The sequence below is a fragment of the Oncorhynchus masou genome, chromosome 19 (genome assembly GCF_036934945.1).
Source record: "Oncorhynchus masou masou isolate Uvic2021 chromosome 19, UVic_Omas_1.1, whole genome shotgun sequence".
Lineage (NCBI taxonomy): Eukaryota > Metazoa > Chordata > Actinopteri > Salmoniformes > Salmonidae > Oncorhynchus > Oncorhynchus masou.
Window position 1 is genome coordinate 33,823,933 of NC_088230.1, and position 26,867 is coordinate 33,850,799.

The following is a 26,867-nucleotide window of genomic DNA, read 5'->3' on the forward strand; positions in this document are numbered from 1 at the left end:
AGCGCAAACTGGCTCTAACCAGAATAGAAAGGGGAGTGGGAGGCCCCGATGCACAACTGAGCAAGAGGACAGGTACATTAGAGTGTCTAGTTTGAGAAACAGACGCCTCACAAGTCCTCAACTGGCAACTTAATTAAATAGTACCTGCAAAACATCTGTCTCAACGTCAACAATGAAGAGGCGACTCCGGGATGCTGGCCTTCTCAGACTGGCCAATAAAATTAAAAAAGCCATATCTCAGACTGGCCAATAAAAATAAAATATGAAGACAGGCAAAAGAACACAGCCACTGGATTGAGGAACTCTGCCTAGAAGGCCAGCATCCCAGAGTCGCCTCTTCACTGTTGACGTGATGAACACGATGCATGTCTTGGAATATTTTTATTCTGTACAGAGTTCCTTTTTTCACTCTGTCATTTAGGTTAGTATTGTGGAGTAACTACAATGTTGTTGATCCATCCTCAGTTGTTTTCTCGTATCACAGCCATTTAAATCTAACTGGTTTAAAATCACCACTGGCCTCGTGGTGAAATTCAGAGCAGTTTCCTTCCTCTCCATCAACTGAGTTAGGAAGGAGGCCTGTGTCTTTGTAGTGACTGGGGTGTATTGATAAACCATCCAAAGTGTAATTAATCACTTCACCATGCTCAAAGAAAAATTCAATGTCTACCAACAGGTGCCCTTCATTACGAGGCAATAGAAAACCTCCCTGGTCTATGTCATTGAATCTGTTCTTGAAATTCACAGCTCGGCTCAGGGACCTTACAGATAACTGCATGTGTGGGTTACAGAGAGGAGGTAGTCATTCAAACACCATTATTGTACACAGTTAGTCCATGGAATTTATCTGACTTAAGGACATTTTTACTCCTGAACTTAATTATGCTTGCCATAACAAAAGGGGTTGAATACTTTTTGACTGAAGACATTTCAGCTTTACATGTTTTATATAAAATTCGTTCAAAAAAAAAAAAAAATAATCTAAAAACATAATTCCAGTTTGACATTATGGGCTATTGGGTGTAATTCAGGCAGTAACAATAAAATGTGAAGAAAAAAAAAGTAACTGGGGGTGTGAATACTTTCTGAAGACACTGTGTTCCAGAGACAGTGGCTAAGACCGCTGGAACAACCCATGCCACATTCTGGTGCTATTCTTATCAGTTGGTGTGGTGTTGTGTTAGGCAGGCAGGTTGTTTGTGCACAGTTGCTAGGCCTTAATTTCACTCCTAGCTCCAGATTAACACTTCCTCCCCCGGCCCTGGAGCAATAATGCCTTCGGTCACCACCTGCGGACTGACCTCGCGGACTGACCTCACCCACTCCCACACACGTACACACACTTGCAGACACAGTTGTCAGATCTTACTTTGACCACTTTTGTCGCAGGAGGAAAATAATCCTGCAGGATGAGGATCTGAATTCATATTTAGAATCGCCACCAGGGTGCAGCTGGAAGCAGTGTTCGTAGGCTATATTAGACTGCAGGATTCACTGGGCATCAGTTCAAGTAGCCTATGTAGCGCATCTTGTGTGAATTCTTATGTGGATTATAATAAATTGACAGGGGTAGATCAATTGTTTTACTACATGTTCAAAGCAAGCAATTGCCAGAATAAATGCATGGCTACCTCAGTGCATGTGTGGTCCAATGGATACAGCCGCTGATCCCGGCACACGCATCCCTAAATCGTCATTGGTTGGAATCCGGCCCACTACCGCCTTTTGAATTTTTAGGAGGAACTAGTACTTTTCTAGTTCCTCTGTTGGTAATTTCTGAAGGAATTAAATTAAGTTTTACTCTGTTACATTTTACTAAATCACTTCAGTTACATTATATTATTATTGTTTTCACTGTTGGATAAATAGCGCGTAACTTCAAATTGTGATTTGAAATTATTATAAAAAATTTTTTTTACATGAATCAATACTATTGGTTCCCTTTAAATGCCTGTATGAACGTTTCACAACACCTTGCCAAATTAAACATATTCAAAATAGCTTGGCATCAACATTTAAAGTTCATTGGCTCTCCACCACAGCTCATGAACTGAAGAGCATTTCTTCACTCCTGAGGATATTTTTGTTTGTGGGTTCTTAGCTCGATACAAGAGGTAAGAAGCACCAATTACCTTCTGCCTTTGTACTACTATATATTTCTAGAGTCAGAAAATGTATTTTGAGGGCGAATGCAAAGCAAATGGCTAGGTAGCTAATTAGATGGATATTTAGCCAGCTTTGGTAAACCCAGAATCAGACAAAGTTTAATCTCCAGTTTTTAGCTCCCAATATGATTTCTGCTGGTTTGTCCCATAGAGTTGGCCCAGTGTCGTCTGGGTTAAGGGAGGGTCTGGCCAGGGTAGGTCATCAATGTAAATAATAATTTGTTCTTAACTGCCTAGTTAAATAAAATAATATGAAAAAAAACCTATTCGGTATCCACTAGATAAGCTGGCTAAGCTAGCTAGCTAGTGTCAACCATGTGTGTGTGTGTGTGTGTGTGTTCAGAAGAGGAAGGTAAATCCGGTTGTCTAGAAGGGATACAGCTTTTGTCAAAAATGTACTTTTCATAGCAGGCTATGAGAACTTAAGCAGCAGGGTTAGGGGGGGAATGGCTCATGGTTAGGAAAATGGTTAGCTAAAATACCCCCAAAAATATACTTTAAAAAAAGCTGCATCCCATCTAGACATGACTGGTAAATCCTACTTTAGCAGGAAAAGGATGATTGAGTTGACTATGGCAATTGATATCTGCACTGTTTGAATATGTATTACTTATACGATTCTTAACTGAAAATCTACCTTGATGTTTAATTCCATACTGAAATGTATCTGATTTGCATAATAGTAACATTGATAGTGAAATTTCGATATTGATTGTTGTTTGACTGTTGTAACACTTACAGTGGCTTGCGAAAGTATTCACCCCCCTTGGCATTTTTACTATTCTGTTGCCTTACAACCTGGAATTCAAATAGATTATAGATAAAAAATTATTATTGTGAAACAAACAAGAAATAAGACAAAAAAACATTACTTGAGAATGCATAAGTATTCACTCCCCCCCCCCCCCCAAAGTCAATACCTTGTAGAGCCACCTTTTACAGCAATTACAGCTGCAGTCTCTTGGGGTCTGCTAAATGACTTAAATGTAAATGTGTCTCTGTAAGCTTGGCATATCTAGCCACTGGGATTTTTGCCCATTCAAGGCAAAACTGCTCCAGCTCCTTCAAGTGACATGGGCTCTGCTGATGTTCAGCAATCTTTAAGTCATACCACAGATACTCAATTGGATTGAGGTCTGGACTTTGACTAGGCCATTCCAAGACATTTAAATGTTTCCCCTTAAAGCACTCCAGTGTTGCTTTAGCAGTATGCTCAGTATGCTCATTGTCCTGCTGGAAGGTGAACCTCTGTCCCAGTCTCAAATCTCTGGAAGACAAACAGGTTTCCCTCAAGAATTTCTGTATTTAGCACCATCCATCATTCCTTCAATTCTGACCAGTTTCCCAGTCCCTGCCGATGAAAAACATCCCCACAGCATGATGGTGCCACCAACATGCTTCACTGTGGGGTTGGTGTTCTCCGGATGATGAGAGGTGGTGGGTTTGTGCCAGACATAGGGTTTTCCTTGATGGCCAAAAAGCTCAATTTTAGTCTCACCTGACCAGAGTATCTTCTTCCATATGTTAGGGGAGTCTCCCACATGCCTTTTGGCGAACACCAAACATGCCTTTTTCTGGCCACTCTTCCGTAAAGCCCAACTCTGTGGAGTGTACGGCTTAAAGTGGTCTTATGGACAGATACTCCAATCTCCGCTGTGGAGCTTTGCAGCTCCTTCAGGGTTATCTTTGGTCTCTTTGTTGCCTCTCTAACTAATGCCCTCCTTGCCTGGTCTGTGAGTTTTGGTGGGCAGCCCTCTCTTGGCAGGTTTGTTGTGGTGCCATATTCTTTCAATCAAACCAATTATGTAACTTCTGAAGGCAATTGGTTGCCCCAGATCTTATTTAGAGGCTTCATAGCAAAGGGGGTGAATACATATGCAGACACCAATTTTCTGAAACAAGTTATTTTTTTCACTTCACTAATTTTGACTATTTTGTGTATGTCCATTACATGAAATCCAAATAAAAATCCATTTACAGGTTGTAATGCAACAAAATAGGAAAAATGCCAAGGGGGTGAATACTTTTGTAAGGCACTGTACCTGATCCTCCTTGATATTTCCTTCTGAGTAAAAAAAATGAAACATCACACTTGGTGTAAATCGTTTTAGTACACATTCCCAATCACATGTACTTGAAATTAAAATGTTCTTTAATGATATTGAAATATTATTCCAATGTCTCGATTAACATTTTTTTTTTTACATCTACATGACATTGCAAAAATTAGAAACTTTGTCCAAAAAATAATGCAAAAAAATTAATCCATGCTTTTGATCACTTCTAGGTTAGATTACGGCAATGCTCTACTTTCCGGCTACCTGAATAAAGCACTACATAAACTTCAGTTAGTGCTAAACATGGCTGCTAGAATCTTGACTAGAACCAACCGATTTGATCATATTACTCCATTGCTAGCCTCTCTACACTGGCTTCTGGTAAGGCAAGGGCAGATTTCAAGGGTTTACTGCTAACCTACAAATCGTTACATGGGCTTGTTCCTACCCATCTTTTCGATTTGGTCCTGCCATACATACCTACACATAAGCTATGGTCACAAGACGCAGGCCTCCTAATTGTCCCTAGAATTTCTAAGCAAACAGCTGGAGGCAGGGCTTTCTCCTACAGAGCTCCATTTTTATGGAACGGTCTGACTACCCATGTGAGAGGCGCAGACTCGGTCTCAACCTTTAAGTCTTTACTGAAGACTCATCTCTTCAGTGGGTCATATGATTGTGTGTAGTCGAGCCCAGTACTGTGAAGGTGAATGGAAAGGCACTGGAGCAACAATACGCCCTTGCTGTCTCTGCCTGGCCGGTTTCCCTTTCCACTGGGATTCTCTGCCTCTAACCCTATTACAGGGGCTAAGTCACTCTTATTGGTGCTCTTCCATGCCATCCCGTGGAGGGGTGCGTCACTTGAGTGGGTTGAGTCACTGATGTGATCTTCCTGTCCGGGTTGGCGCCCACCCTTTGGTTGTGCCGTGGCAGAGATCTTTGTGGGCTATACTCGGTCTTGTCTCAGGATGGTAAGTTTAAGATATCCTCTAGTGGTTTGGGGGCTGTGCTTTGGCAAAGTGGGTGGGGTTATATCCTGCCTGTTTGGCCTTGTCCGGGTGTATCGTCGGACGGGGCCACAGTGTCTCCCGACCCCTCCCGTCTCAGCCTCCAGTATTTATGCTGCAGTAGTTTGTGACAGGGGGCTAGGGTCAGTCTGTTATATCTGGAGTATTTCCCCTGTCTTATCCAGTGTCCTGTGTGAATTTAAATATGCGCTCTCTAATACTCCCTCTCTCAGGACCTGAGCCCTAGGACCATGAAACAAGATTACCTGGCCTGATGACTCCTTGCTGTCCCCAGACCACCTGGCCATGCTGCTGTTCTGCCTGTGGCTATGGAACCCTGAACTGTTCACCGGACGTGCTACCTGTCCCAGACCTGCTGTTTTCAACTCTCTAGAGACAGCAGGAGCGGTAGAGATACTCTGAATGATCGGCTATGAAAATCCAACTGACATTTACTCCTGAGGTGCTGACCTGTTGCACCCTCGACAACCACTGTGATTATTATTATTTGACCCTGCTGGTCATCTATGGAATTTGAACATCTTGGCCATGTTCTGTTATAATCTCCACCCAGCACAGCTAAAAGAGGGCTGGCCACCCCTCATAGCCTGGTTCCTCTCTAGGTTTCTTCCTATGTTCTGGCCTTTCTAGGGAGTTTTTCCTAGCCACCGTGCTTCTACACCTGCATTTGCTTGCTGTTTGGGGTTTTTAGGCTGGGTTTCTATACAGCACTTTGACATCAGCTGATGTAAGAAGGGCTTTATAAATCCATTTGATTGATAGATATTAAGTCGACTTTGACTAACGGGGATGCGACCGTCCAAGCTCTGCAGAATTTGCTGCGAAGAGAGAGAATTTGTTTTGGTCCTGTCCATTTGTAGCTTGTTTTTGGTCACAGGTCCAGGAATGGCTGAAGAATTGCAACATTTACCTGGAGCTAACCCTGCAGATAGCACTACTAGGTCATCTGAAAAGGCATAGTCAAATCAATCAATAATCTAATAATACTTTTAGCGAAAATGTTTATTTTCAATTTACAATCTGTAGAAACAATATTAGAATAGAAAGTTTCAGAACTTTTGTAAAACATCACAGCACAGTTGAAAAATAGAAATCCAATACGGATGGTGTTAAGAGATATATGAGAAGGGATGATTGGAGCTGAATGTTGGGACTAATAAAAAGATAACTCATGTAAACTCATTAAAGTGGAAAACCACACTACAGGCTGACCCAACTTTGATGTAATGTCCTTAAAAAAAGTCCAAATGAGGCTCAGTAGTGTGTGTGGCCTCCACATGCCTGTATGACCTCCCTACAACGCCTGGGCATGCTCCTGATGAGGTGGCGGATGGTCTCCTGAGGGATCTCCTCACAGACCTGGACTAAAGCATCCGCCAACTCCTGGACAGTCTGTGGTGCAATGTGGCGTTGGTGGATGGAGCGAGACATGATGTCCCAGATGTGCTCAATTGGATTCAGGTCTGGGGAACGGGCGAGCCAGTCCATAGCATCAATGCCTTCCTCTTGCAGGAACTGCTGACACACTCCAGCCACATGAGGTCTAGCATTGTCTTGCATTAGGAGGAACCCAGGGCCAACCGTACCAGCATATGGTCTCATAGGGGGTCTGAGGATCTCATCTCGGTACCTAATGGCAGTCAGGCTACCTCTGGCAAGCACATGGAGGGCTGTGCGGCCCCCCAAAGAAATGCCACCCCACACCATGACTGACCCACCGCCAAACCGGTCATGCTGGAGGATGTTGCAGGCAGCAGAACGTTCTCCACGGCATCTCCAGACTGTCACATGTGCTCAGTGTGAACCTGCTTTCATCTGTGAAGAGCACAGGGCGCCAGTGGCGAATTTGCCAATCTTGGTGTTCTCTGGCAAATGCCAAACGTCCTGGGCTGTAAGCACAACCCCCACCTGTGGAAGTCGGGCCCTCATACCACCCTCATGGAGTCTTTTTCTGACCATTTGAGCAGACACATGCACATTTGTGGACTGCTGGAGGTCATTTTGCAGGGCTCTGGCAGTGCTCCTCCGGCTCCTCCTTGCACAAATGCGGAGGCAGCGGTCCTGCTGCTGGGTTGTTGCCCTCCTACGGCCTCCTCCAGGTCTCCTGATGTACTGGCCTGTCTCCTGGTAGCGCCTCCATGCTCTGGACACTACGCTGACAGACACAGCAAACCTTCTTGCCACAGCTCGCATTGATGTGCCATCCTGGATGAGCTGCACTACCTGAGCCACTTGTGTGGGTTGTAGACTCCGTCTCATGCTACCACTAGAGTGAAAGCACCGCCAGCTTTCAAAAGTGACCAAAACATCAGCCAGGAAGCATAGGAATTGAGAAGTGGTCTGTGGTCACTACCTGCAGAACCACTCCTGTATTGGGCGTGTCTTGCTAATTGCCTATAATTTCCACCTGTTATCTATTCCATTTGCACAACAGCATGTGAAATGTATTGTCAATCAGTGTTGCTTCCTAAGTGGACAGTTTGATTTCACAGAAGTGTGATTGACTTGGAGTTACATTGTGTTGTTTAAGTGTTCCCTTTATTTTTTTGAGCAGTGTATATACACACAGTAACAGTCAAAAGTTTGGACACACCTACTCATTCAAGGGTTTTTCTTTATTTTTACTATTTTCTACATTGTAGAATAATAGTGAAGACATCAACACTATGAAATAACACATGGAATCATGTAGTAACCACAAAAGTGTTAAACAAATCAAAATATATTTTATATTTGAGATTCTTCAAAATAGCACCCTTTGCCTTGATGAAAGAGAACTGCTCATTTTGAATTTCCTGATCCAGCAGGAAAATTCGACGACAAATGAGTGATCAAGTTAAGATCCGACATCTGTATACTCAGAAATGTGTAGAAACATTCAGACCTGTACATATGCACGCATACACTCACAGGTACACACACACGTCTCTGGCCATCATAACAAGTAGCATGACACCTGATCTAGCTGTACTCAAGTCATGTTAACTACCCTGTCAGTAGTCAACCTGACTTGTCCCGTATGGGTTAAGATGTCCAAAGACAACTGCTGTGATTGGATCGGCGGCTGTGCTGTCCAATGCAATGACCGGTCCCAAATTGAAAATGGGTTTGGTCCCAGGTTGTCTTTTTTGCAGTCAAGCTTTGCATCTCTAAAAAGATAACTAGATCATATTTATGGGCTTGCTGAGACATAATAACCAGTGCAGCAAGACTGCGAAGACGACAACCTGGAACAGGAGAGAAGTTGAAAACTGCCCCTTCTAATGGACTAATATGGTGACTGTGTCACAAACCATAAAGGTGGGCAAGATGTCGCCACAGCGGTTTGGCCTTGCACTTTCACTGCTAACCGTCTTGAGGGTTTGGCTTGAAACAAACCGGACAGTTCAATTTGACTTTCTCTTATTGGATTGACACTGGCAATAGCTGGCTGGGGTTTCAGTTGTTGACAGTAGTGCTGCACCAATATGACATTTTTTGGCCAATGCCGATATTCAATATTTTCCTTGCCAAAAAAAACTAAAGTCACCCTTCCGGTTTGAAGTGGCCTTCAGGGGGAAATAACAAGATCCTAGGGAAATATGACTACAGTCGAGCACATCACAAATATCTCCACGTGCCAGGGAGGTGGCCCTAAGGACAATGTAATAGAAGGAAAAAGAAAAACATTTGGGTATTGTTTTAGTCAGATTGCTCATATGAACCCAAGCAGATAATTAATTTCAGTGAGGCAGGTATCGTCCCACAAACCCCCCCCTGAAATTAGCTTGTTCAAGGCAATCCTCGGTTATGGATGATAAACGCCCTTAGTGCCGGGTGGTGACTCATCGCTTCACAAACAGGGCCCGGGAGGAAGGAAGCAGGCTGGCTCGGTGGTGTGGGTGTGGGAGCAAGGATTGCCTGCGCCTGCCTGGGGTCATGAAGGGACAGGTTGCTGGAGAGATTTAACGTATCCACAGCCACCCCCTGCCCCCCCCCAGCCTCTAACCGTTGCCTGGCCCCTCAAATACGACCTAGACATGAGCACCTCTGAGGTCAAATGTCTGACAGAGAATTATGAGGAAAGAAAATACGTGCAGTGCAACAGCCACTCTGACGTACCAACCAAAATTTAAAACAAAAGGACTCCCATTACAGTACGGAGTATTGCCTGGAAAGCTGCAGTGATGACGGGGCGGCACGTCCAGTATTTCGGGATTGCGTAAACAGTGCAAAAGGTTCCGCGAGGTGGTTTGAGAGGAAGGCCCAGGGTTCGAGAGGAAGGCCCAGGGTTCGTATTCTAACGCTGCACTATGGAGTGGAAATGGGGAGATTTTTTATATTTTTTAAAATAATATAGCACAGGGAAAACAAATATCACTGTCCTGGAGAAAGAAAAGCAGAAATAAAATGTTCCAGAAACATTTGATGGCAGTGTGCCTCTAGAGTACCAGAGAGAGGAGAGTCCAGGCCAAGAGAAATCCCTTACGGAGCCTGTGTTTCCTCCATGGAGGGCGTGTCCGCCTGTACCCTCCACAGCAACGACGACGACGTCTGGGGGAGGAGACATCAGCTGCGGCAGACTAATGCCCTGCAGCGACGTTTACATCCAGAGGGGTTGAGGGTCTCAGTGTCTCATGACTCGAACCAGGACTGAAGTCCACAACAGCCGACACATTTAGGCCTGGTCATTTCCTTTCACCGTCATTCAAAGCTATTAAAACAGAATTGGTGAATTTTGTGGCTGGGGATTATTTTTTTATATATGTCTTTTTTGTTGTTGTTGAGTGCCCCAAAATCAGTTCTCTCTCCACCTCGAATCCTCTAGCACGTGCCCTCCCGATAGAAGAACACATAACGCCTGGTGACTCGGTCTGCAGGAGACATTGGCAAGGAGCACAAAAGAAAATGTACTCATGGTAGGGATACAAAGAGTCAGACAATCCATCTTCCCAGAGCCCTTGAATGACGGGCGTCTGTGATCTCTTAAAGATAAAGGGTGTGAGGGAAGTCATACGACACATCACTGTAGACTCTTGTTTCTTTATAAAACGGTAGCTCAGGTGTATAGTTAATTTGGTTGGCACCTCATCCTAACATCCTATGAAAGCATTCCTTATTTTGAAGCTGAATGATTCCCCCCCCCCCCAACCCACAAAATAGAGTGTGCTATACAAAAGCCAGACAGCCCCCTCAGACGTTACGAAAAATCAGGTCAAGCCCAGACACAACAGCTAAACAAATGGAGCCCACAGACATAACAGCAACAGTCCCTTTCTGCTACTGATGTCGACGCCAATGAATGAGGTCACTGCTTTGCCAGAAGCAAAAAAAAAAAAAAAAAAAGAGAGACTGGCCAACATAGCTAAGGGCCACCAGACAACCCTGATTGCTCCGGCGCACGCATTCCTGAGGCATCGCTAACTGTAGTCCCAGTCCCGGGTCCCAAAACTGAGTTACACCTACAAAAACACAGAGTACCTGCTCACCCTTCTGCTTCCACAAATAAATTACAATATGTGGAGGAGTTGGAAACGCGATGTTGTTATTCAATCAAAAGCGGTAACTGGAAGTTACCCGAGTCGGATCAAAAAATCCTTCTTCCCGTACTGTGAGAAAGATGAATGAACACCATAATTGGGTATCTTTTTTCCCCCTCACACATGAATCATTCTCTTCCTGATTATATTCATCCAAACATGCAGCACAGTACAGGCAGACCATTGTTTTGTCTTTCCCCAGAAATTCACTGTGGCCAGCTTGGATTGAATATGGCCTCATACTAGTGGAATAATAGAGATTGTGTAGACACTCATTTTAAACCACAAACACAAAAGTGTGAATTTTTTTTTTTGAATGTGAACCCGCTATTTTGATACAGAGCCGACAAGATACAACGAAAGCCATCAGAATACAAATGTATGGCACTAACATTTAGAGGTAAAAATCAACTGATGTCATCTACCAAAGCTGAAAACTATTCTCCTGCTCAACATCTCACCTCCTCCTCCCAACCCCACACATCCTACGGCTGACTACCATGGCTCACGACGCCCAGGTAAGGGTGACGTCGCCTCGAGCAGAGCCAATGATGCGTTTGAAGGGTTTTAATAGTATACTTCAAGCTCATCCTCCGCTACTTGTATTCACATCCCGGTGCCCTGACCTCGGGTCTTCATAAAACCACATCGCTTCTAAAAACAGGAAGATTGACTGAGTCGACAGTGGGGCTCTCCTCCCACTCCCACCAATTACATAAGAGGTCCCACGTCACACCACAGCAAATAAAAATAGCTGCAGCGAACGAGTCTGTGAAAACAAACCGATGAGCGCAAGAGGGGATGTAAAGAAGGCTGGCGGGATGAAAAAATATTTTAGCTGTAAAAAAAGGTGCCCATTGTCAGAATGAGATCCTGAGATGTGTTGGTGAGCCAGTGTATTAGCCAGTGTATTAGCCAGTGTATTTTAATCTAGGATGCCCCGATGGACTGTAAAAAAAAAAAAGAGAAAAAAAAGAATAGAAATAGAATATAAAATGTCAAATTAAAATCAGTCCAGTGGTCATACTCTTCAACTGTGATGTTCTCAGACATCATGTGTTGTTTTGCTCACCACTTCCGAGTATAATCCATCTTCAATCCATACCATCATTGGGTGGCTTTTTATTTTATTTTTTAAATATCCACACATCCAATGTAAAAAAACTGTCCACCTAAATCAGGTCACGTTTAAAGATGACATGAGAGTGAATGACAGATGCATTTAACAGCAGGGAAGATAGACCGCTTTAATATAGTTCCCATTAGGGTTATTCAGATGACTTTAACATTCAAAACGATTTACCACTACAGCATTTCCTGTCTGTGTTACCATTCATATCCTTCAAGTCAACATCAACTAACTTCGTCCCAAAGTTGCCATAGTAATCCAGTTGAACAGACTGAGCAGAACTTTCAACATGGACCCAGAGGTCTTACAGATAAAACTTCCTCAGTGACCAGTAATGAGTCGAAGGGTCAGACCATAGAGACGATGACTTATCAAACAATAAAGCGCTTTGTGGACAATAAAGTGCTGTGTGGAGGTAAAACGCTGTAAGGACACGTCAAGCTTGTAAAAGCTATCCGGCTCTGTTGGACGCCCACTGGAGGCTCAGTTACGCAGAATGGCGCAGAACCAGGAATTGTTTTAGACCACTTCATCAAGCAGATGCCTGTTGGCTTCGCCTGCCGACCCAGAAAGCAGTGGGCTCCTGGTGAAAAGCTAAGCACCCGGGTGGAGAGTGAGAAGCTAGAGAGAGAGCGCAGCATGACGCTCGCCCGCTCTCCTCTCCTTCATCGTCCTTATGTTCATCCTCTCCTCTCTCTCTCCCGACCACCAACCATCCTGTTTACCCACAGTTCAAGCCACGGGCTGTCAATTGGCCAGCGAATGGAAAGCAAACCGAATCGATGGCCTGGAAAAACAAGTGCTGGCTAATTATAGGAGTTGGTGGGGTGGAGGGGGGGGGGTGAACGTCATCAGTCTCCACGACCCCAATGTGACAGTCTGATCTATATAGCTGAAGGAAGGGGGGCAGACACGACAGGGTGGGGGGTGGGGGGGTAGGTGAAATATAAATATGACATTACTAGTTGGCACGTGTCCTAATTTTGGGTTAGGGTTACTCTGCCACAAACATTATTGGTGGACAAGGTTACGGCACTCAAAATGGTTTTTCGAATAAAAAGTCCAGAAAGACATCACCTCATTTGTTATCTTTAACTATATTTGGGCCAGCTGGCATGTTTAAGCGTCGGATCATTTCAGCTTTCATCAGAGCATAATAATAAACAGCCCATGAAGAAGACAGTTTGGGTCCTGTGTGCTCCAGATCCTCTGTACTTCAACGGGTCAACAGCCCGTTCTTTTCCCCACTACAGCCCAGACCCCAGTTGCTGCATCTCTTTCCTTGTTGGCAGGGCCAGCGCTGTTCTTTCACCAGCCTCCCATTCTGAGATCTCCTCCGAGGGTATTATTAGCAGCCTCTGAAATCCAAGTCTGCTGAGGTTTCCTCTACCAGCCACCACTTTACCTCCTGCCTCCCACCATGCAGTGCAGTACAACCACTTAGACCTTTAGGGGGGTCTGGACTCTGCGCCTCTACTCAAACTAATGCTGAGTCTGCTGTGAAGTTTGTGAGTTACACACACTGAAATTAAGCTAGTTGTGCTTCCAAGACACGTAGTGAAGCACCCAGAATCACAATATGTCAAAATCCCATGGGGGAATTGTATTAGTAAGCTATAATTGTGCATTTCGGTACAAAACTAGTTTCAAGGGCTACTTGATGAAGGGAAGTCCCATACACTCACAGGCCACCTCCATCAAAATAAAAGACAGACTGATTTTATAATATATCATGGAAATAGTACATTAATAACACTTCATGCCCTAACACTTTTCACCGCATACAGCTTTCAAAGTAGGAATATTATATACAGTTGGATTCGGACGTTTACATACACTTAGGTTGGAGTCGTTAAAACTTGTTTTTAAACCACTCCACAAATTTCTTGTTAACAAACTATAGTTTTGGCAAGTCGGTCAGGACATCTACTTTGTGCATGACACAAGTAATTTTTCCAACAATTGTTTACAGAAAGATTATTTCACTTATGATTCACTGTATCACAATTCCAGTGGGTCAGAAGTTTATACATACACCAAGTTGACTGTGCCTTTAAACAGCTTGGAAAATTACAGAAAATTATGTCATAGCCTATCAGAAGCTTCTAAAGCTAATTGACATCATTTGAGTCAATTGGAGGTGTGCCTGTGGATGTATTTCAAGGCCTACCTTCAAACTCAGTGCCTCTTTGCTTGACATCATGGGAAAATCAAAAGAAATCAGCCAAGACCTCGGAAAATAAATGGTACACCTCCACAGGTCTAGTTCATCCTTGGGAGCAATTATCAAACTCCTGAAGGTAGCACGTTCAACTGTACAAACGATAGTACGCAAGTATAAACACCATGGGACCATGCAGCTGTCATACAGCTCAGGAAGGAGACACGTTCTGTCTCCTAGACATGAACGTACTTTGTTGAGAAAAGTGCAAATCAATCCCAGAAGAGCAAAGGACCTTGTGAAGATGCTGGAGGAAACAGGTACAAAAGTATCTATATCCACAGTAAAACAAGTCCTATATCAACATAACCTGAAAGGCTGCTCAGCAAGGAAGAAGCCACTGCTCCAAAACCACCATAAAAAAGCCAGACTGCGGTTTGCAACTGCACATGGGGACAAAGATCGTACATTTTGGTCTGATGAAACAAAAATAGAACTGTTTGGCCATAATGACCATCGTTATGTTTGGAGGAAAAAGGGGGAGGCTTGCAAGCCGAAGAACACCATCCCAACGGTGAAGCACGGGGGTGGCAGCATCATGTTGTGGGGGTGCTTTGCTGCAGGAGGGACTGGTGCACTTCACAAAATATATGGCATCATGAAGAAGTAAAATTATGTGGATATATTGAAGCAACATCTCAAGACATCAGTCAGGAAGTAAAAGCTTGGTCGCAAATGGGTCTTCCAAATGGACAACGACCCCAAGCATACTTCCAAAGTTGGGGCAAAATGTTTTAAGGACAACAAAGTCAAGGTATTGGAATGGCCATCACAAAGCCCGGACCTCAAAACTATAGACAATTTGTGGGCAGAACTGAAAAAGCGTGAGCAAGCAAGGAGGCCTACAAAGCCGACTCAGTTACACCAGCTCTGTCAGGAGGAATGGGCTATAATTCACGCAACTTATTGTGGGAAGTTTGTGGAAGGCTACCTGAAACCTTTGACTGAAGTTAAACAATTTAAAGGCAATGCTACTAAATACTAATTGAGTGTATGTAAACTTCTGACCCACTGGGAATGTGATGAAAAAATAAAAGCTGAAATAAATAATTCTCTCTACTATTACTCTGACATTTCACATTCTTAAAATAAAGTGGTGATCCTAACTGACCTAAGAGAGGGAATTTTAATAGGATTAAATGTCAGGAACTGTGAAAAACTGAGTTTAAATGTTTTTTGGCTAAGGTGTATGTAAACTTCTGACTTCAACTGTACACTGCAGTGCAGGCCTAATGATATCCCAGTCCTCTACAACCAGAGAATGCACATGGAAAAGGATGTGCAGTATCCAATAGGGAGACAAGACAGGTTTTTCTTTTACCTTTTGAAGGCTGGTAGGATTCAGCTGTGTCTTGTCGATGATTTTGATGGCAACCTGTCAAGAGAGAGTAAATATTTTTTTTTTTTTTTAAATCACTTCCTGTTGAAACCACTTCTAACAACTCAACATAGGAATTGGCATGCCTATCGGCTGGCCACTCAATAATAACAAACTTGTTTCATTGCCAAGGTGCCATTTTAGAGTGTGTAAAGCACTGCCACCTTTAGGAGAACTGAGGGCTGGAGGGGGTCTCAATACAATTTTGCCTCTAGCTTGTTGCTTCAGTAAGTTTAGTACATTTAATACAATTTCCCCAACTTGCATTTTATTTGTTTCGCCAACAAACAAAATGCAATTACAGTGACTACTGTTACGATTGGTGCAGTGTTGCCCCTTGACTTGTCAAGTACAGCAAGGGTGAGGTGGCTGGTATCAGCTAAATCTACTAACCAACATCGTACTCAAAAAAAAAATATATATATATATTTTTTTAAGCAAACAATTATTGTAATCTATTGTACTTTAGTGTATTCTACCCTAGCCAAACAAATGAGAAAATGTTCCTGCTGCTGTCTCACCTCTCGGCCCGTGAGGATGTGACGCGCCAGCTTGACCTTGGCAAAGTTGCCCTTTCCGATGGTTTTGAGCAGCCGGTAGTTGCCGATGTGCGGCTGCTCGTCGGCGCACGAGGCAATGGAGTTCCGGCAGCGGGCGCCTGAGCGGACGGGCCGCGTGGTGACCTCGTTGCGCGCATCGGTGTGCGAGGTGTGCTGTGGGGAGGAGATTAGAAGAAGGTCAAAAGTCATTTGAAGTTGCATGTCAGAGAATATCGACTAAACAGGACATTGATCTTGTGTCGACACGCAGCAGCATGGCACCTAAGAGCTTGACAATCAAAAGCCAAAGCTAGAAAAGGTAAATTTCCTGAAGAATAATTGTGAGCTTGTTTCAGCAGTCTAAAAGTATATTTAATGGTAGTGGAAGAAGCACACTAGCACAATAACTCGATTCTTGGGACATATAAAATTTGTCTCACAACACGTGAAAAGCAAAGACGAGACAAATAATGAGGTCATCATTGATTTGAGTTTAATCCTGATTAAATGGAATCGGTTGAAACAAATTACAAGTTTATAAAATGTTCATGGAGCTATGGCCTTTCCTAAACTCTTTCCAAGAAAGAAGGAACAAGACTCTCTACTACTGGGATAACCAATGTTCCTGGCCTGGAGGGCATTGATCAGAGCTCAACTTGTCAATAGACATTAAAACAATCACCGGGGACTGGGGTTCAATCCCCATGAGCAACCTTGCCAATTTCTCCCCCCACTTGCCTATCTTGCCATCTCATTTCCTAACTGTTTGAATAAAGTGTTCATCGAGCTGATGTTTTGGGGAGAAAAAAATTCCTGGTGGCATTATATCACCATTGGTAAAGATGGGAAAGGATACAAACGATTGGTGAATGTTTGACAAATGTTGTATAGCCATTAGCATGAGTTGCAGTTCTGAAGGGAATAAAGTCCTGGTCGTAAATAATGATATCAGCACTGCCTGGTAATAAGAGGGTATAGTAGAGATTGCTGAATGTTTGAGCAACGCTGTAACGTCATTAGCATTAGGTGAAAAGATTGAGCAGAGCACTTGAGTGAGCGTACGGCTCCACTCACAGAGAAACCTTCCAACGGTGTCATAACTCAACTGGAACAGACACTTATTTTACAATGCAGACCTTGAACACACTCAAAATAGCTTAAGAGCCAATGTCTTTAAAAATGGGACATTTTGGTTGTTAAAATTGACTGTATACATATATTTCAGTAAAACATACAGTTGAAGTCGGAAGCTTACATACACTTAGGTTGGAGTCATTAAAACTCGTTTTTCAACCGTTCCAAAAATTTCTTGTTAACAAACTATAGTTTTGGCAAGTCGGTTAGGACACCTACTTTGTTCATGACAAGTAATTTTTCCAACAATTGTTTACAGAGAGATTATTTTACTGTATCACAGTTCCAGTGGGTCAGAGGTTTACATACACTAAGTTGACTGTGCCTTTAAACAGCCTGGAAAATTCCAGAAAATTATGTCATGGCTTTAGAAGCGTCTGATAGGCTAATTGACATCATTTGAGTCAATTGGAGGTGTATCTGTGGATGTATTTCAAGGCCTACCTTCAAACTCAGTGCCTCTTTGCTTGACATCATGGGAAAATCAAAAGAAATCAGCCAAAACCTCTAGGAAAAAAAAAATCGTACACCTCCACAAGTCTGGTTCATCCTTGGGAGCAATTTCCAAATGCCTGAAGGTACCACGTTCATCTGTACAAACAATATTACGCAAGTATAAACACCATGGGACCACGCAGCAATCATTAATATCAGGAAGGACACACGTTCTGTCTCTTAGAGATGAACGTACTTTGTTGCGAAAAGTGCAAATCAATCCCAGAACAACAGCAAAGGATCTTGTGAAGATGCTGGAGGAAACAGGTACAAAAGTATCTATATCCACAGTAAAACAAGTCCTACATCAACATAACCTGAAAGGCCGCTCTGCAAGGAAGAAGCCACTACTCCAAAACCGCCATAAAAAAGCCAGACTACGGTTTGCAACTTCACATGGGGCGGTAGGGTAGACTAGTGGTTAGAGCGTTGGACTAGTAACCTGAAGGTTGCAATTTCAAATCCCCGAGCTGACAAGGTACAAATCTGTTGTTCTGCCCCTGAACAGGCAGTTAACCCACTGTTCCTAGGCCGTCATTGAAAATAAGAATTTGTTCCTAACTGACTTGCCTAGTTAAATAAAGGTCAAATAAAAAATAAATAAAAAAACTGGGGACAAAGATCATACTTTTTGGAGAAATGTCCTCTGGTCTGATGAAACAAAAATAGGACTGTTTGGCCATAATGACCATCGTTATGTTTGGAGGAAAAAGGGGGAGGCTTGCAAGCCGAAGAACACCATCCCAACCGTGAAGCACGGGGGTGGCAGCATCATGTTGTGGGGGTGCTTTGCTGCAGGAGGGACTGGTGCACTTAACAAAATAGATGGCATCATGAAGAAGTAAAATTATGTGGATATATTGAAGCAACATCTCAAGACATCAGTCAGGAAGTTAAAGCTTGGTCACAAATGGGTCTTCCAAATGGACAACGACCCCAAGCATACTTCCAAAGTTGTTGCAAAATGGCTTAACTACTACAAAGTCAAGGTATTGGAGTGGCCATCACAAAGCCCTGACCTCAATCCTATTGAGAATTTGTGGGCAGAACTGAAAAAGCATGAGCAAGCATGGAGGCCTACAAACCTGACTCAGTTACACCAGCTCTGTCAGGAGGAATGGGCCAAAATTCACCCAACTTATTGTGGGAAGCTTGTGGAAGGCTACTGAAACAATTGACCCAAGTTAAACAATTCAAAGGCAATGCTACCAAATATTAATTGAGTGTATGTAAACTTCTTTCCCACTGGGAATGTGATGAAAGAAATTAAAGCTGAAATAAAATCATTCTCTCTACTATTATTCTGACATTTCACATTCTTAAAATCAAGTGGTGATCCTAACTGATCTAAGACAGGGAATTGTTACTAGGATTAAACGTCAGGAATTGTGAAAAACTGAGTTTAAAATGTATTTGGCTAAGGTGTTTGTAAACTTCCGACTTCAACTGTGATATATATAAGACCAGGTTAAAATACTGTATCTTGAAGTAAGGAATGTATAGATGTGGATACCCATACCATCACCCAACAACAGTCTCAGAATCAATTCCATTTTCACAGCAATCAATCCAGGTATACATTGCCTTTCAAATGAGTTCTATCTTCACATACGCTCAATATCAATTCATTTATAGACTGACTGACTAACTACTGTGCGGTTTTGCACTGCTATCAACTGATAAGGTCCGGATACAAAGATAAGCTTCAAACACAATGAATGTAAGATTGAGCCTCACTGTGAGGTTTAATTTTTCTCAGAAAGCCCTACTCAGTTGAATCAACTAGTGCACTCTGAATAACTTCGGAATGGCTTAGTGTAAAAATATGTTTAATAAAATAAAAATAACACTTAAGTAAAAGTAATGAGATTTGCCAAAAAAAAAGGGTTACTACGTTCTATGGAAAACCACACGTTGTATTAATGACAAGCAATTAGGGCTGTCCCAACAAACAAACAAATCCTGGTCGATCGAGAGTTCTGTTCTTTAAACTAAATTGATTGGTAGAAATGTTTAAATGTGTATTTTTCCATATATAGACATATCCTATGTATTTGAATCAAATCAGCTATATGCAATATACTTGTCTGATGTGTTAAGCGCTCTGTTTGATGAAGTAGTTAATACACACAAATGATTAGAGGGAGTCTAACCGCAATTGATTTGACTGTGACGGCCAGGACTTAAAACTTGCTGCGATTTGTAATAAAGAAATGTAATAAATTACAGCGAGTGACTGTGTGACTAGCACACACCGTCTCTCTCTTCTTCCTGCTGCAGCAACCACCACAAAACATCAGTGTTTATTGCGCTGTCCATGTTGCTGAAGCTGCAACATAATTACAGCCATTTCTGACTGAAAAGTTGTTACAGAAATCCCTCACTTGTTTCGGAAAAATATTCCCTATTCCCTCAACCCTTGCTCTATTTACATGACATGTATCCATCGCATGCACGTGACCAATAGGGCCTGACCTATAGCATATGATAATCACATCAATAAATTGAACATATTCCAAATGCCTTAACACGTGACAGCAAATTGGATGCAGAGGATGTGACAAATTAACTTGAAACGGGGGAATGTTTTCTGGTTGCTCAGGAGGTAAAGGGAAGTCAGATGTGTGTAATACATTTCACTAATTGTGGAAAATACTGGGAGATCAAGAAGAAAAAAAAACAGTAAGTCGCAAGCCCTGCGTGGATATTGTGTTTGTCAAACAGGTGCTGTTAAATTACAATATTATTTCTGACCGTTTGGAACAATGTAAACAACACTAAATAAATGAAAAGCGTACCAGAGAGTCAATTTAAAAACAAAAGTTTTACATTTTTGTAAAGCCTTTATCACAGCAAAGACTAAAAACATTTATTTGTTAATGCAATTGCCGAAATGGAAAGATTTATTTATTGTTTACGCTAATTATTTACGCCTTGCTGTGTAATTTTAAAACTAAAATGCTTGATTGCATTTCAAATGATGAATGACTCGTATGCTGTGTGATGACATGAACGATACAGTAGCCTATATAAATAAATAGGCCAAAGTAAGTTACGGTATTATGACTAAACAGCATACGCTCTTAGGCCTACAGCTCGATGGTAGTTACACAAGGCTGCTAAGTTAACTAATGCTAATGACATTACTTATTAGAATGATGATAGCAATAATAACAATAAGAAGGAGATCAAGAATAAGGAGGGTTATTTGGAACAGCATAAATAACATATAACACTAAATAAATACTAATGAAAAATTAGTAAAGTGTAAAGCTTGTATTACAGCATAGCAAAGATTAAAAACATGTTTATCCGGCATGAGTTGCGTGAAGCGTGCTGCTCACAGTATCAGTAGGCTATTAAACAAACACTCAAGCAGCAGAAGCAGGATCTGTCTTATGTAGATATACAGTGCATTCGGAAAGTGTTCAAACCCCTTGACTTAACCACAATGTTTTATGTTATAGCCTTATTCTAAAATTGATTTAAAAAAAAAATCTTCCCCTCATCAATCTACACACAATGACAAAGGAAAAACAGGTTTTTAGAATTTTTTGCAAATGTTAAACATAATGATATCACATTTACGTAAGTATTCAGACACTTCACTCAGTACTTTGTTGAAGCACCTTTGGCAGCGATTACAGACTCGAGTCTTCTTGGGTATGATGCTAAAAGCTTGGCACACCTGTATTTGGGGGGGTTTTTCTGATTCTTCTCTGCAGATCCTCACTGCACAGCTATTTTCAGCTCTCGCCAGAGATGTTCGATCTGGTTCAAGTCCGGGCTCTGGCTGGGCCACTCAAGGACATTCAGAGACTTGGCCGTGTGTTTAGGCTCGTTGTCCTGTTGGAAGGTAAACCTTTGCGCCAGTCTGAGGTCCTGAGCACTCTGGAGCAGGTTATCATCAAGGATCTATCTTTCCCTCGATCTTGACTAGTCTCCCAGTCCCTGCCACAGAAAAACAACCCCACAGCATGATGCTGCCACCACCATTCTTCACCGTGGGGATGGTGCCAGGTTTCCTCCAGAAAGTGACGCTTGGCATTCAGGCTAAAGAGTTCAATCTTGGTTTCATCAGACCAGAGAATCTTGTTTCTCATGGTCTGAGAATCTTTAGGTGCCTTTTGACAAACTCATAGTGGCTACCGTCTAGCCACTCTACCATAAAGGCCTGATTGGTGGAGTTTTGCAGAGATGGTTGTCCTTCTGGAAGGTTCTCCCATCTTCACAGAGGAACTGTAGAGCTCTGTTCACTTCCCTGACCAAGGCCCTTCTCCCACGATTGTCTTGTTGGTACCAAACCTTCTATTTAAGAATGATGGAGGCTACTGTGTTCTTGAGGACCTTGAATGCTGCAGACATTTTTTGGTACCATTCCCCAGATCTGTGCCTCGACACCATTCTGTCTGAGCTCTACGGAAAATTCCTTCGACCTCATGGCTTGGTTTTTTCTCTGACATGCACTGTCAACTGTCAGACCATATTTTGACAGGTGTGTGCCTTTCCAAATCATGCCATTCAATTGAATTTACCACAGGTGGACTCCAAGTTGTAGAAACATGATCAATGGATGATCAATGGAAACAGGATGCACCTGAGCTCAATTGGTGTCTCACAGCAAAGTGTCTGAATAATTATTTAAATAAGTTATTTCTGTTTTTTTATACATTTGCAAAATTTTCTAAAACTCTGTTTTTGCTTCATTTTTATAGGGTATGGTGTGTAGATATTTTTTTAACTATTTTTAGATTTTTATTCATTTTAGAATGAGGCTGTAACGAAACAAAATGTATAAAAAAAGTGAAGGGGTCTGAATACTTTCTGAAGGCACTGTAGATGGATGATTTATAAAGACAGGCACATTTAACAGTTATAGACATAATTAAGTTTGGGTTTCCTCACTTTTCTTAGACAATTAAGGCAAGGCCTGTTTTCTCTTAACTCCGATGCTGCCTCCGCCACATTGTCCTCAACACCAATATGCTGGTTAACCTGGCTATTATGCACATAGCAACATGGTCAAGGAAAAGTCACCAATTCAACAGAGAACGGATGTGTCAGAACCGTGACCACTATCAAATGCGAGAGAAAGAGCATTTTGATATCAAATATTTTTATTAGTGTTGCACCATTGTCCTTAACCTTATACAATTTCAGCAGTGCCTTAAGAGTGATGGACTGTGCCATCCCCACAGCTTTCATAATGGATTAGTCCACTCAGACAGGCGCGAATCAGACATGTGTCTTGTACACCATGAATAACATTACATTTTTTTGCTACTGCTCAACTAAAGAAATCTCAGTCGACCAACAGCCTACCGACCAAACAATCGACCATTTTCCTAAATGAGGTCAGCCCTACAAAACAATAAAAGGGAAGAGGTTAATGACCTTAATAGCAATAGTGGGTGTATGGTGAGAGGAGGGTTGGTAGTGGAGTGGTATCTATCCAACATCGATGTCCTAGCCCGGTAAAGTATCCATCAGCCCGAAGGGCTGTGACGCAGGTCCAGTTAGCCAAATGGGGCACAGCTGTACTATCCTGACAAGCACTTGAGATGGGTCAACCAAAACCAAGCACCTTTCTCAACCTCCGTCAACAGTTAATGGAGGGTGACTCTATATACGCATGTACCTAAACACGTAACTTTAGTAACAACATTGACATTCCCCGTGTAACCACATGTTAATACAATCTGTTTAGTTTGGAGATTACGACCTACAATTGGTTTCCAAGTTGTCGTTGGTTTCAGTGAGTGAGATTAGCACGATCATTGGAACAAAATAAGATATTGCAACAACAACAAAACTTCACTTCAGTCTCGGCCTACATTTAAGGAAACACGTCGAGAAACCATCACAATTGTCTAAAGGGCCTTTACAGTAACATCGTGCCAACATTTTAGACACATTGCTGGGATGTTACCACAACGCTGTGAAAACACCACCTTAGTTTGTGGTGTCTTCGTTACAGTGAGCACTTTCTATTTGTCTATACCCAAGAGTTTCATAAGACACAGTGACTATTCAAAAAAAAAATAGAACACTGTTCATGGAGGAGCATTTTTTGCTACTGGAGTGCACAGCAAATTCTGTTTCTACAAATACCGTGTTGAACTATTTGCTTGTTTTTACCCCTCCCCCCCTTCACAGATTAGCTTAAATGCAAATGACACCAACAAACTGGTCTACCTTTTATAGACGCTAGTTCCAAAAGCCCTGAAGCTCAAACTGACAGAAAACTTGATTATTCTAACCTTTCAAAAGATCATCCAAAAGGCAACTATGAAATCTAATCCTACAATGTGCAGTACAATGAGACCATAACAATAGAGCTCTATGGAATACGGACCTAAGAATCAAAGCGTCCTAATTTCTAGGACCATTACGGCGATGTAAACCCAGTATAGAGATGGATACAGTAGCAAACTTGAAAAATATGCTGATCCTCCTTGATAGCGTCAGAAGGCACATCTGTGGGTTTATCATCCTGCCAAACCATCTCACAGTTCCAAGTCTAACAGTAAAGCACAGACAATGACACTTACTGTATTTCATCAGCGTGCTGCCTACTACCGTTACTGTATTTCATCAGCGTGCTGCCTACTACCGTTACTGTATTTCATCAGCGTGCAGCCTACAGCTGTTACTGCATTTATCAGCGTGCTGCCTACTACCGTTACTGTATTTCATCAACGTGCTGCCTACAGCTATTACTACCGTTGCATTTCATCAGCGTGCAGCCTAGAGCTGTTACTGCATTTATCAGCGTGCTGCCTACAGCTGTTACTGCATTTATCAGCGTGCTGCCTACAGCTGTTACTGTATTTCATCAGCGTGCAGCCTAGAGCTGTTACTGCATTTATCAGCTGTTACTGTATTTCATCAGCGTGCTGCCTACAGCTGTTACTGTATTTCATCAGCGTGCTGCCTACAGCTGTTACTGTATTTCATCAGCGTGCTGCCTACAGCTGTTACTGTATTTCATCAGTGTGCCGTCTAGCGCTGAATCAACAAGGTGTCCCAAAATAACAGACCAAGGTTGCAATCGTAGAGTGTCAAAGACTTGGTCAGGGATGGAATTGGATTGTGTCAAGTAATGGCTCCATTGTGAAAGGTTCTTCAATTCATGTCGTCATGAGTCAGCCTAATTATGTGCCGTGTGATCAAGGCGACTATTTTAAAATCACCACAGGGCCAGTTTATCAACCCAGACTTGAAAGTGACAAGTCTGAGTAGCAAAATACAGGTTTTTTAAAATCGTCTGTCTCTGTTGGTTGCTTACTCTCTAAAAGTGAGAGAGTAGGACCATTTACCATAAACGTGTCATCAAGGTCAGCATACAGTGGCCACTACGGGAAAAACATTCCTGAGCCTTGTGACCTCTCGACAAATTACTGATAAGGCACAATGGAGGTCTTTATAAATAGGACGCACACAAATTCACAAAAAAAAAGCCCATTTGCACACATAATTCGTATGTCTCCAAACACCAAAACCTTACGGCAAAACTAGTACGAACTCTGAGACACTTAAAATAGCCCTATTGATACTTTTGTAATCGAGTTCAACTGAATAACTACGTTATCTTCGCCTAGACTAGAAAAAGTCTCTCTCGCCGTACTGTGGCGCATATTGAAAACTTCAAAATACACAACAACTGAAAAAATGGGTCACTTCAAGAAGAAAACGAATACTTACTATGGTGACGCGGTGCCTTTTTACAGAGTGTGAGCCCTTCATCCTAGCATTGGCGATCCGAATGGCATCGGAGCAGGCTGCCTGTCCGGTTTTGTGCTGGTGACAGTTCATTGATCCAAATTGCGCTCACTGATGCTCAGAGGCGTGTGAACACATTTTGGGCACCTGTCGCTCAACTCCAAGGGGGTGGGCGCACAGAGCTTGTCCTAATTATAGTGTGTGCTGGTTGACCTATATACCCCAGAATGCCATGCCAACCAGTAACAAAGCAGGCATCTTTGTAATGTAAGATTACACCTTGCGCCAGCAGGTAAACTCACCTGTAGTTTCCCATGCTTAAAAGTTATAAATGATGTGATGAGTATAAATGATGACAGGTGAGTGTCTTTCCAAATTATGTCCAATCAATTGAATTTACCACAATTGAAATTACTCCCATCAAGTTGTAGAAACACCTGAAGGATAATCAATGCAAACAGGATGCACCTGAGCTCAATTTCGAGCCTCATAGCAAAGGGTTTGAATACTTATGTAAATATGGTATGTTTGTTTTTTATGAATTTGCTCAAATTTATAAAAACCTGGTTTTGCTATGTCAATCGGGGGTATTGTGATGCCATTATTGGGTATTGTGAGTAGATTGCTGCTGATTTTTTTTTTTATTTAATCAATTTTAGAATAAGGCTGTAATGTAAAAACATTTGGAAAAGTTCAAGGGGTCTGAATACTTTCCGAGCACACTGTATATTAGAGCTTTCTGGCCTGACTGGTGTCGCGTTCAAAAACAAACGGGGAACTTAATCTCGGGACTTCCGAGGGTTCAAAACAACTGGGAACTCAGAGCTCGGAAATCTGACTTCAGAGTGTTCAAGACACCTGGAAACTTTAGAGAGAAAAGCTTCTACTGGGAAAAATCTTTTTTTTACAGTCAACCAACCTGGAATTCCAAGATGGAAACAGGCATCTTCCTAGAGCTCCAACGATGAGACAGTCTACACGGGGATGCGGTCAGAGACCTGGCAGTGTGGTGCTAGGACAGCAACCTCTCCCTCAATGTCAGCAAGACAAGGAGCTGATCATGGACTACAGGTAAACAGAGGGCAGAGCTGTTGTGGAGCAGGTCGAGAGCTTCAAGTTCCTCGGTGTCCACATTACTAAGGAACTATCATGGTCCACAACACACCAACACAGTCGTAAAGAGGGCACGAAAATGCCTCTTCCTCCTCAGGAGGCTGGAAAGATTTGGCATGGGCCCTCAGATCTTCAAAACGTTCTACAGCTGCACCATTGAGAGAATCTTGACTGGCTGCATCATCTTGGTATAGCAACTGCTTGGCATCCGACCACAAGGCACTGCAGAGGGTACTGCGTATGGCCCAGTACATCACTGGGGCCGAGCTCCCTGCCTTCCAAGACCTCTACATCAGGAGATGTAAGAGAAAGGTTCTAAATATTTTTTGAAAGACTCCAAACTCCCAAGTCATTGACTGTTCTCTCT

General features: G+C 42.5%; 1 protein-coding gene across 9 annotated transcripts in view; it reads right to left on the bottom strand.

Annotated features, from left to right (window-relative positions):
- LOC135506208 (MAP/microtubule affinity-regulating kinase 3-like) overlaps positions 1-26,867 on the bottom strand; it is a 114,476-nt gene that overhangs the window by 86,279 nt on the left and 1,330 nt on the right. For 5 of the 9 annotated variants that reach the window (XM_064925716.1, XM_064925717.1, XM_064925715.1 and 2 more), the window contains exons 2-3: positions 16,019-16,210; positions 15,441-15,494 (exon numbers count right to left, since the gene is read on the bottom strand). In XM_064925716.1, coding sequence (XP_064781788.1) covers positions 15,441-15,494; positions 16,019-16,210 — 246 coding nt within the window. Of the gene's footprint in view, positions 1-15,440; positions 15,495-16,018; positions 16,211-25,369; positions 25,481-26,867 lie in introns of those variants that run through there. The other 4 variants (XM_064925714.1, XM_064925711.1, XM_064925712.1 and 1 more) reach the window with 1 other exon arrangement.